This window comes from Notamacropus eugenii, chromosome 2, assembly GCF_028372415.1.
Source record: "Notamacropus eugenii isolate mMacEug1 chromosome 2, mMacEug1.pri_v2, whole genome shotgun sequence".
In the NCBI taxonomy this organism is placed as follows: Eukaryota; Metazoa; Chordata; class Mammalia; order Diprotodontia; family Macropodidae; genus Notamacropus; species Notamacropus eugenii.
The window spans coordinates 67,756,957-67,769,642 of NC_092873.1; the positions used below are offsets into that span (position 1 = coordinate 67,756,957).

The following is a 12,686-nucleotide window of genomic DNA, read 5'->3' on the forward strand; positions in this document are numbered from 1 at the left end:
CCTGGCACTGGGCATACCACAATGAACACTGGTCCCCTCCCTGAGGGCTGATGGTTCAATAATAGATGAAACTGATGGGTTTGAATTAGAGGGAAGTTCCCATAAGGCTGTTCCCCATCCAGACATTAAGCATCTTGAAGTTCAATGGGTTTGACCAAGCACCCTACTCAGTGTTTTAGGCAGCTGTCCTTGGAGATTTGGAGCATCAGGATGCAGGCTTCCCATTCGATTCCTTATGATTAATGCTTGCTGTGACACTTTAGTCTCATAACATAATGATGTGAATCAATCCTATTGAGAGTTCAGAAGGTGCCAGACTCGTGCCAGATGTCTACAGGATGTGTCCAGAGGGCGGGGCTTTGACTCTGTGGCATTCAATGTGCTTCTATCAATGCCTTGAATGGAGGAGATAGCTTGCTGATCAAATTGGTGGGTGATACAAACCTGGGAGGGATAGGTACCACAGAGAATGATTGTCAGAGTTTACAAAATCTTAGACTGCGCCTCTGTCTCATGGTAACAGCAAAATGTTCCTCCTCCCCCTCCTTCTTTTCTTCTTCTTCTCCAACTCTTCTTTTTCATCATCATCATCAATAAATGAGAAGAGGATTCCTGACATACCCCTACTCCTGATAGATTTCTTCTGTCTCTTCTATAATGTTGGCCTTTGGATACAATGAGAGTTGCCCCTCCTAGCCCAGAAAGATGATGGCTTCCATTTTCTGAAGTCTCAGTATCCCTGTGGTGAGGAGCAATGGAGACTTTGACCCCAATCCACAGCCCCTTGCACAGTCTCTGGAGGGCACATTCTCCTCCTGCCCTACCCTGCATGGCTAGAGTGGAGGAATCAAGCTGATACCCCAGGATCCCTAGGATGGAATGGCAAAGCTAGGATCTGGTCCTAGGTCCTTTAACTCCAGATCCAAGTACTGTCTACTGAACCACACTTCCATCCAGGAACAGAGGAGATGTAACCTGAAGAAGAAAGGAGACTCAGTAAGGATGTGCCCACTGCTTTGGAGGACCCAGAAGGAAGAACTGGCAGAGAAGCAGAGCCTTGACATCTTACAACCGGAAGGGATCCCAGGGGCCATTTAGTCCAATGCCTCATTTTTACAGATGAGGAAACTGAGGTTCAAAAAGGCTAAGTGATTTGCCCAAAGTTAGGCAGTACTATGTGCCAGAAGCAGGAGTAGCACTCCAAAGCCAGTGCCCATTCCATTGTGCCACACTGCCTCCCTTAAAAAGCTTAGTGTCAGGAATAAACCTGCAAATAATGAGAGTTGTATCCAAGTGTCCCAGGCTCCCTCCAGAGAGTGTGGGCTCTCTGCCAATAGAGGTCTTCAACCAGATCCTGGAGGAGCCGTTTGTCTGCTGTGTTGTAGAAGAGAGTCCTTCCCAGGGAGGGCTGCTTTCCATGACCTCTATGGGGCCCTTTTGCAACCTCTGAGCTTCATGGATTCTGGGAGAGGCGGGGCTTTTGTGGTCTCTCACTCTCCCATCTTCCCAACTTTCCTGGCTGTTTTCCTGACAGATAATGCTACTCATGGCTCTTTTTTCTATTCTGTTACTGACAACTAAGCCACATCCTTCTAGGCATCCATTCTAGTTGTGATGTCCATTCCACCCAGTCTCAGTGACACCTCTAAGGTCAAACTGGGCACATCTTGTGAGGTTCCCCAGCTCGCCTTGTTGGATTGGGGTCTTCTGCCTCTGTCTTTACACACAGCCACCTGAGGACAAGAGTTTCTTACTGTATCTCAGCTATATTTTGAGAGTTGCCAGTCCTCATGTGTTCTGCCAGCCTCCTTTCTATGTGGTGTGTGTCCTACTCTTTAGGGTAGCAGGTCTCATGCATCCAACTTTCTCTCTTCATTTTTAGCTTAAGGCCCTTTGGATTTGATTCCCAAGACTCCAGGCCAATATGCCTTTAGTAGCTCTGAATACACCCTACTTCCAGACAAGTCTCATTCTTAGCCGCCATCTTCTCAGCTGGCTGTTGGCTCCTCAAATCCAGCTTTCTTTTCATTCAGCAGCAGTGGCCAAGGACCCATCTGCATCCCTAGGATCACCCACACTGTCATAAACCTTAGCAATGCTTTCTACATTCTTCTGGAGGGTTCACTGGTCCTCACTTGAGTCACCAGAATAAGCAGGGGTTGTCAGGTTAAACATACCTTAGGAGCCACCTCCTCATGCTCTAGCTTTAAGGCCTGGTAAGGCAGTAGACCTTCCCATTGTTTATGTCAGCTTGGAGCCTTCGAACAGGGCATCACCAACTTCTGTGGCTCTGCTTCCTTGGGCCTCACTGAATGACCGATGGCCCCTCATTGAAATGGACCGTGGGTCCATATCATCATTCTTCAGGACACAAAAAATCACCTCCTTTTTCATCACACTTACTTTTAAATGTCCAGGGAACTCTTTTGGCTCACACTTTTCTATGTCACGTCCTTGTTCCCTTTATCTTTCTGATAAAGGGAAGAATTTCTCTCTCTCTTCTCTATCACATTCGTTTTCTCCTTTACTTCTTCTTTGCAGCACTTTTTGCATTCTTTCAAGAAATTCTCCATTCTCCCCACTAGCCTGGAAAACAGGACATGCTGCTTTTCTGTAGAATGAAGACCAATGGGCATTCTGAATCTCCATACCCAAGTGTAAAGAAAAATAGGAATGTCCCATGGAAGATGACCTTGGAAGAAGAAGCGAGAGGCTGGTCATAGGGAACCAAAAGAAGGTCATTGCAATTGTCCAGGTGAGAAGTGATGAACTAAGGAAGGAGACACAAGAATGACTGGATGAGGAGAAAGTGATGGATGAGAGAAATGGCATGAAGGCAGAGCCAGTAGAGATTAACGCAGATTTGAGAGGGGTGACGTAGGGTAAGGTAGTCAGGGATGATTCCAAGGTTATCAATCAAGGCCAATAGAAAGATCAGGCAAGCACAGGGGTGAAGCGAGGAATTACAAAGGCCCCTGGGGATGTGGACCTGGTCTCAGCAGAATAGTGAGGGCCACTGACCCAAACATGCAAAATTGTACATCATTGGCACAGAGTCAGCAGCTGATGCCATGAGAATGGAAAAGAAGCAGAAATCTAATGAGCTCAATAGCTGTACCTACCTTATTTCTCCTCTCATCTCCACATATTCATCTCTATCCATTTCTCTAGCCATTTGACAGCTGCCTCCTGATCCTAATTTGCTTTAAAAATGTTTTATTTACAGGTTAGTATTGAATATCCAGCAGTTAGGTGGCCTAGTGGATACAGCACTGGACCTGAAGTGAGGAAGATCTGACTTCAAATCTGGCTTCAGATACTTCCTAGCTAGGTGACCCTGGGCAAGTCACTTCACATGCCTCAGTTTCCTCATCTGTCAAATGAGCTGGAGAAGGAAATGGCAAACCACTGCAGTATCTCTAGTAAGAAAATCTCAAGAAGACTTGAACATGACTGAAACAACTGAACAACAAAAGTGAGTGTCCACGTAGTCTTCCAGCTGTGGGATTCTCCTGTTGTCCTCTTCTCTTTCAACTGTGACATTAAGGAAGTCTCCCTCTGGGCAACTGGTGCCCATCTCCGGAACTCAAGAACTCTTGCTCTCAATATTACCCTCAGGTCATTCTCAAGAATGGAAATGCCCTTTCTCAAGACTGACAGTGTAATCCATATTCAAACAAAGGAAACAGAAAGAGAAAAGATGGCAGCTACAAGTCAAAGCAATCTCATTTTCAGGATTGTCTGGGCCACTACCAACTGGTCACGATTGCTATGGGCTTCTCCTACAATCTCCTGTTTTCTCCTGCCCTTTGCCTTGCTATGTCTTAGTCTGGAAGTCCAAGGGGAAATGCGATAGGAAAGAGTGGAGACTTTTTACAACTCATTTTTATAGACCACCAGGTGGGCAACTCCTTCTGGTAGATCTTTTCTTTGCCTCAATCCAACAATAAGGAAGCAGGGCCCAATTAGAGGATTTTTCATGTCCTCCTAGCAGCATGCCCAGCTGCCTTCCTAAAAAGGTCCTTGGCCCCACATTCTGACCAAGATGATCAGACATTCTCTTGATCTCTCCTCCTACAAAGGTTATTGTCCTTTAAAGTGAGATTACATAAAGCTCTGCAAATGCTGGATAGAAAACTGGTGTGGGACAAGTGATTGAAGATTGAAGAGGTCAATGTCCCTTGTTGTTTTCTTTTAAATATGACCTCTGGCCAGAATAAAATTGGCAAGAAAAATTACAGAATCACAGAAATCCAGAGTCTCAGAGAAGGAACAGACCTCAAAATGGTAAGACACTTTCTTTCCTCCTGCCTGCCTGGGTTTCATGTTACAAATGCTTGTATTTTGTCTCTGCTTAACTTTTTTTCCTCTCATGTTTCTCTTCTTCCTTCTTTTCTCTCTGGGATCTATTTTTCCTAAAACAGAGTTTCTCCCCCTCTCAATCTGCCCTTTCTCTCCTTCTCCAGTCAAGTCATCCTTCCAGTCACCCATGTATTCTTTGAGTCCTCTTGACTCTCTTTGTCTCTGTCTCATCCTCAGTCTCTTTATGTCTATCCCCCTCCCTCCCTCTCTCTTTCCTTTCTTTTTCTCTCCCTCCTTCTTTTTCTCTTTTCTTCTCTTCCCTTCTCCTCTCCCCTCTTTTCTCCTCTTTTCCTTCCTCCCCTTTATCTTCTCCCTTCTTCTCCATGACAAGATTCCAAGTTCACTCAACCTATAATTCCAACCTCTTGAAGCATCATGGAGATATGGATTCTACTATTCAACATATTTTATTCCCAAGAGTCTATGAATACCCAAATCTAGTACCTTGTTATTTAGACCTCATTCTTGCCTTCTTTGATGGAAAAAAAAATGTTAACAATGCAGATAAAACTTAAAAGTGCATAGTGGTGTGTGTTTTTTAAAGAACATTTAGCAGCCCACCATGACTGAAATAATTGAACAACAAAATTGAACATCCACAGAAGTCTTCAAGGAGAGGTTGTATATCACCTTTTATTCATTCATTCATTCAACAGACCTCCTTGTGCCAGGCACTGTCCTAGGTCCTGGGGATACAAAGACAGACAGGAAATAATCCCTCCTTTCAAGAAATCAATATTCATTCAACTAGGGAGAAAGAACAAAGCATGAATACAGAGAAGTAAACATGAATTATACATGAAATAAATAAAGTCATTTGGAAAGGGTGTGGAGGGGTTCAAGTGTGACTGCTCAGAAGACAGCTCTGGAATGAAGCCTGGAAGGAAGTTAGGGATTCTTCAAGGTAGAGGTTAGAGGGGAGCACATTTTCTGGCTGAAGTGGTGGGGACAGCCTGGGTCAAGGCACAGAGGTGAGACATAATGTCCTATACTAGACTGTACTTTACAGCTGACAGAGAAGAGGAAAAAGTGAGGTGGCCTGGAGCCAGACTTCCAAGGGCTTTCAGGAACAGCAGAGATTGTACTTGATCCTAGAGGCAATAGGAAGTCACTGGTACTTGTGGAGCAGGGAAGTAATGCTGTGAGTTTTAGGAAGACCACTTTTGTAGCTGTGGGAAGGGTGAATTCAAGTGGGGATTTAAGTGGGGAGAGACTTGAGGAAAGGACAACATTGTCTTCTGTGTTGTAAATGGAATTATTTTTCAGACGTGGTTCCTGAAGCTCCTGTTTCTCTTTCCAATTTTTTTCAGTCAATTTCCATCCTACGGTCAAGATATTGTCTCTCTTTTCTATTTTTTTATCCTTTCTGTTAAATCTATTTCTTAGCCTTCACCTCTCATATTCTGACCCAGCTTGTCTACTTCCTACCTGTGTGAAGTTGAGCAAATCAATTCCTTCTGCCCCAGTTTCCACATTTGTAAAAATAAGGGGGTTGCACACAAACATCAGCATTTCTATATATGACTAACAAAACCCAGCAGAAAAAGATAGAAAAAGAAATTCCATTAAAATAACTGTAGACAATATAAAATACTTAAGAGTATCTGCCAAGACAAACCTGGAAACTATATGAACACAATTAAAAAACACTTTTCACATAAATGACATCAGATTTAAATAATTAGAGGAATGTTAATTACTTATAGGTAAGCTGAGCTAATATAATAACAATGACAGTTCTACCTAAATTAATTTACTTATTCAGTGCCATACCAAAGTACCACAAAAATATATTATAGAGGTAGAAAAAGTAATAAAAACATTCATCAGGAAGAACAAAAGACCAAGAATATCAAGAAAATTAATGGGGGGAAAAAAGTGAAAATAAGTGGCTTACCCATACCAGATCTCAAATTTTATTACAAAGTGGTAATCAACAAAACAATCAGGTACTGGCTAAGAAACAGAATAGTGAATCAGTGGAAAAGATTAGGTACACAATACATAGTAGTATTCCATCACAATCATATACCACAATTTGTTCAACCGTTCCCTAATTGATGGGCATCCTCTTGATTTCCAAATTTTTGACACCACAAAAAAGCCACTGTAAGTATTTTTGTACATATACATCATTTTCTTTTATCTCTTTGGGATATATCCTAGGAATAATGTTGTGCTGTCAAAGGGTATGGACAGTTTTATAATTCTTTGGGTGTAGTTCCAAATTGTCCTCCTGAATGGTTGGATCAGTTCATGACAACCAACAGTGCATTAGTGTCCCAATTTTTCCTCATCTCCAGCACTTGTCATTTTCCTTTTCTGTCACATTAGCCAATCTGAGGGGTACAAGGCAGTACCTCAACATTGTTTTAATTTGCATTTCTCTAATCAGTCATAATTTAGAGAATTTTTTATGTGACTGTTGATAGCTTTCATTTCTTCTTCTGAAAACTTCCTATTCATATCCTTTGACCATTTGACAACTAAGAAAATTACTCTTATTTTTATAATTTTGCTCAGTTCCCTAGTATTTGAGAAATAAGATCTTTATCAGAGAAATTTGTTGCAAATTTTTTTCTGTTTCCTGTTTTCCTTCTAATTTTGGCTGCATTCATTTTGTTTGTGCAAAAGCTTTTAAATTTCATATAATCAAAATTACCTATTTTACTTTCCATAATCTTCTCTGTCTCTTCTTTGGTCATCAATTATTCTTTTATCCACAGATCTGGCAGGAACATTTTTCTCATGCTCCCCTAATTTGCTTATGATATTACCCTTTATGTTCTAAATTAAAATTTTGATCTTATCTTGGTATATAGTATAAGATCTTGGACTATGACTAATTTCTACCAAACTGCTTTCCAGTTTTCCCAGGAATCTTTGTCGTGTTAAGTTCTTACCCCCAAATCCTGAATCTTTGGGTTTATCAAACACTAGCTTACTATGGTCATTTAAAACTGTGTCTTGTGAACCTAATCTATTCCCCTGCCAGGTTACATTCCTTCACATTTTTTTCGTTGATTCCCTTGGTATTCTTGATCTTTTGTTCTGCTGGATGAATTTTGTTACTATTTCTCTAGCTCTATGAAATAATTCTTTAGTAGTTTGACTGGTATGGCAACGAATAAGTAAATTAGCTTATGTAGAATTGTCGTTTTTATTATATTCACTCAGCCTACCCATGAGCAATTAATATTTCTCTAATTGTTTAAATCTGACGTTATTTGTGAAAAGTATTTTGTAACTGTATTAACATATTTCCTGGGTTTGTCTTGACAAGTAGACTCTCAAGTATTTTATATTGCCTGTGGTTATTTTAAGTAAAATTTCTCTTTCTCTATCTTCCTGCTGAGTTTTGTTGGTAGCATTTAGAAATGCTGATAATTTATGTGGGTTTGTTTTATATCTTGCAACTTTGCTGAAGTTAACTGTTTCAACTAGTCTTTAGTTGATTCTCCAGGATTTTCTAAATATATCATCCTAACATCTGCAGACTGGTAGATTTGTTTCCTCATTGCCTATTTTTGTTCCTTCAATTTCTTTTTCTTTTCTTGTTACTATAGTTAGCACTTCTACTAGAATATTGAAGAACAGTGGTGATAATGGACCATTGCTTTGTTCCTGTCCTTACTGGGAAAACATCAAATTTATTTCTGTTACAGAGAATTCTTGATCTTGGTTTCAGATAGGTACGACTTATTATTTGGGAACAACTAGGTGGCACAGTGGATAAAGTTTGAGGCCTGGAATTAGGCAGACTCTTCTTTCTGATTTCAAATCTAACCTCAGATGCTTACTAGCTGTGTGACCCCAGGCAAGTCATTTAGTCCAGTTTTCTCATTGGTAAAATGAGCTAGACAAGGAAATGGCAAATCACTCCAGTATCTTTGCTGAAAAAAAACACCAAATGAGTTCCCAGAAAGTCAAACATGATGGAGACAACTAAACAACGATACATTTATCATTTTAAGAAAGGTTCCATTGGGTAGACTTCCTGGCGCCAAGAATGTGGCATAAGCACTTAATTGCTGTAGCTCTCCCATATTCACCTCTAGTAACCATAAAATAGCAACCCAGGACAAATCCTGGAACAGCAAAGCCAGCAGAAAGACAGAGTGGAGCAGTCTTTTAGCATGGGAGACAGAAGATCAGCAAAGCTGCATTTCACTTCAGTAAATGTGTCCTAGCAAGCCAGCAGCAACTCCCCCACCTCAGCAAGTCACCAGGAGATACTGAGCCCCAGCGTGGTGGAGCAGGCAAATGCCAATACCAGGCCCTGACACATGCCTTAACATAGCCAAGGGAACTTGCAGACTCCAGGTCCAAGAGCTACAGTGTACTTTAGTGTAGTGAGGGGGGATGTCCTCCAGTGTGTTAATGCCCAGACGGATCACATGCTTCAGTACAGCCTTCAGGCACCCTCCAGTGGTCAGACCTGCACATGCTTTAGTGTAGCCTCAGGAAAAAGCAGAAAAACCCCACTGGGCCTCAGTACATACCAGAGACCACCACTGGGACTCCATCTCAGCAACAGGTGAGCTGCTAGCCCCCTACAGCCTCCAGCAGTACCAACCACCCTCTCCTCCCCACACAGCACCAGACACAAGAGTCCCTGGTGGACCTCAGGGAAACATCAGTGCAGCACCAGATAATCAATCAGGGCCTGCAGCCATTGGAACAACAAGCATGAGGCAGAGCCCTTACCACCCTGGGAACAGAGATTAAATTTAAAAGAAAGAATAAGGTCAGAAATAGCAACAAAAAAAAGATGATCAAGAAACAACAACAAAAATCTGACCATAGAAAGTTACTATGCTGATAAGGAAGACCAAGCTACAAGCTCAGAAGAGGGCAACAATATCACAACACCTATGGGCAAATACCCCTCCCCAAGAGAAAATGGGAAGTTGTCTCAAGCCCAGAAAGAACTCAAGGAAAGGGCAGAGCCAAGATGGAGGAGTAGAAGGATGGACCTGATCTAGCTCTACCCCCATAGCCCATAAAATACCTGTAAAAAATGACTCTAAACAAATTCTAGAGTAGCAGAAACCACAAAATGACAGAGTGAGATTTCTAGCCCAAGACTTGCTGGAAGGCCAACAGGAAAGGTTGGTTGCACTCAGAACAGAGTGCAGCACAGCCTTGGCTATGCAGCACAGCATGGATAGGGACTAGAGCAGGTTTCAGGGTGCAGAATCACAGGTAACAACTGCAGTTCCGAGATTTCTCAACCCATAAATGCCAAAGACAGCTTCAAAGATCAGTGAAAAAGCTCTTTCACCTGGGAAAGAAGGGTCTGGCCCTAGTCCCAGGCCCAGGGTTGAGGCAGCCATTGCTGCAGCAGTGTCCATTTTTGAAGCCCTCAGTCTAAAGACACTAGGGGAGTTCGAGCAGCCAATCTGGATCTCAGTCCTGAGTGGCTGTCCTGGGGTGAGGAAGAGCGCTGGTGTGGTGGTGTTGGTGGAGGCTCTGGAGAGAGAATTCTACTCCCAGATTGTGGGCAGAAAAGCTTGTGGTTGCTTCCAGACCAAAGCTCAGACCAGGAGAGAAGCAAACTCCTCTCCCTTGATTGTGCCACTTTGGAGGAACTGAGAACTTACAGGTCCCTAAAGTATACCCTCCACTTGACAAAGGACTAAAAAACTAAAAAACTGGCTGGGGAAATGCCCCAAAAAGGGAAAAAATGAGACTATAGAAGGTTACTTTCTTGGTGAATAGGTATTTTCTTCCATCCTTTTGGATGAGGAAGAACTAAGCATACCATGACAGGAAGACATAAAAGTCAAAGCTTCTGCCTCCAAAACCTCCAAAAAAATATGCAGTGGTCTCAGACCATGAAAGAGCTCAAAAAGCATTTTGAAAATCAAGTAAGAGAGGTGGAGGGAAAATTGGGAAGAGAAATGAGAGCAATGCAAGGAAATGATGAAAAGTCAGTCAACAGCTTGCTAAAGGAGACTCCCAAAAATGCTGAAGAAAATAACACCTTCAAAAACAGACTAACCCAAATGGCAAAAGAGGTCCAAAAAGCCAAGTAGGAGAAGAATGTTTTAAAAAGCAGAATTAGCCAAATGGAAAAGGAGGTTCAAAAACTCACTGAAGAAAATAGTTCTTTAAAAATTAGAATGGAGCAGATGGAAGTTAATGACTTTATGAGAAATCAAGAAATTACAAAACAAAACCAAAAGAATGAAAAAATAGAAGACAATGTAAGATATCTCACTGGAAAAACAACTGACCTGGCAAATAGATCCAGGAGAGATAATTTAAAAATTATAGGACTACCTGAAAACCATGATCAAAAAGGAGCCTAAACATCATCTTTCATGAAATTATCAAGTAAAGCTGCCCTGATATTCTAGAAGGGGAGGGTAAAATAAATATTGAAAGAATCCACCAATCACCTCCTGAAGGAGATCCAGATCAAGGAGAAAATATTGCAAACAACCAGAAAGAAATAATTCAAGTACTGTGGAAATACAATCAGGATAACACAAGATCTAGCAGGTCCTACATTAAGGGATCGAAAGGCATGGAATATGATATTCCAGAAGTCAAAGGAACTAGGATTAAAACCAAGAATCATCTACCCAACAAAACTGAATATAATACTTCAGGGAAAAAAATGGTCATTCAATGCAATAGAGGATTTTCAAGCATTCTTGATGAAAAGACCAGAGCTGAATAGAAAATTTGACCTTCAAACACATGAATCAAGAGAAGCATGAAAAGGTAAACAGGACAGACAAATCATAAGAGACTTGCTGAAGTTGAACTGTTTACATTCCTACATGGAAAGATAATATTTGTAACTCTTGAAACTTTTCTCATTGTTTGGGGAGTTGGAGAGATTATACACACATATATATAGGCAGAGGGCACAGGATGTGTTGAATAGGAAGGGATGATATCTAAAAAAATAAAATTAAGGGATGAGAGAGGAATATATTGGCAGGAGAAAGGGAGAAATGGAATGGGGCAAATAATCTCTCATAAAAGAGGCAAGAAAAAGATTTTTCAATGGAGGGGAAAGGGGGGTGGTGAGAAGGAAAAAGTGAAGCTTACTCTCATCACATTTGGTTTAAGGAGGGAATGATATGCACACTCAATTTGGTATGAAAATCTATGTTACAATACAGAAGAGTAGGGGAGAAGGGGATGATAAAAGGGAGGGCAAATAGCAGGAAGGCAAAATTAGAAGTAAACACTTTGGGGGAGTCCAAAGGTCAAAAGAGAGGCTTGTCCTTGTCCAAGGTCAAATTGACCTTGTTCAAGGTCGAAGGAGGGAATAGAATAAATGGGGGGCAGGATAGGATGGAGGGAAATATAGTTAGTCTTTCACAACATGACTGTTATGGAAGTCTTTTGCATAACTACACATGTGTAGACTATATTGAATTGTCTTGTTAGTAGGGATAGGTGGGGAGGGAGGAAGGGAGAGAAGTTGGAACTCAAAGTTTAAAAATGAATGTTAAAAGTTGTTTTTGCACGCAATGGGGAAATAAGAAATACAGATAATGAGGTATAGAAATCTATCTTGCCCTGCAAGAAAAGAGAGAAGATGGGAATAAGGAAAGGGAGGGGTGTGATAGAAAGGAGAGCAGATTGGGGGAAAGGGTAATCAGAATGCATGATGTCTTGGGGTGGGGGAGTGGAGAGATGGGGAGAAAATTTGGAACTCAAAATCTTGTGAAAATGAATATTGAAAAGCAAAAATAAACAAACAAACAAATAAAAGTGAAAAAAGAAAAAAAGGAACTTTTGGAAGAGCTATAAAAGGAGCTTAAAATCACATAAGAGAGGTAGAGAAAAATAGGAAAAGAAACAAGAGTGATACAAGAGAATTATGGGGAAAGTGTCAGTAGCTTAGAAAACTGCTTTAAAAGCAGAATTGGCCAAATGGAAAATGAAGTACAAAAATCCACTGAAGAAAAGAGCTCCTTGAAGGGTATAATTGGCCAAATGGAAAAGAAAGTAACAAAACTAACTGAGAAAAACAATACCTTAAAAATTAGAATTGGTCAAGTGGAAGCTAATGATTCTATGAGACAACAAGAATCAATCAAACAAAGTGAAATGAATGAAAACAACAGAAGCAAATGTAAAATATCTCATGGGAAAAACAACTGACCTGGAAAACAAATTCAGGTGTGATAATGTCAGAATTATTGGACCCCATGAAAGCTATAACCAAAAGGAGGACCTAGACAGCATCTTTCAACCAATTATCAAGGAAAACTGCCTTGATGGCCTGGGACCAGAGAGTGAAATAGGCATTGAAAGAATCCATCAATCATCTCAGGAAAGAGATCCCAAAATAAAAC

The 12,686-nt window shown here is 41.1% G+C and overlaps 1 protein-coding gene across 1 annotated transcript in view; it reads left to right on the plus strand.

Annotated features, from left to right (window-relative positions):
• Window positions 1-4,185: 4,185 nt before the first annotated feature.
• Window positions 4,186-12,686, plus strand: part of LOC140525374 (UDP-glucuronosyltransferase 1A6-like) — a 148,061-nt gene continuing 139,560 nt past the window's right edge. Inside the window, exon 1 of the mRNA XM_072640729.1 lies at window positions 4,186-4,287. Coding sequence (XP_072496830.1) covers window positions 4,201-4,287 — 87 coding nt within the window. The 5' untranslated portion in view covers window positions 4,186-4,200. The remainder of the gene's footprint in view (window positions 4,288-12,686) is intronic.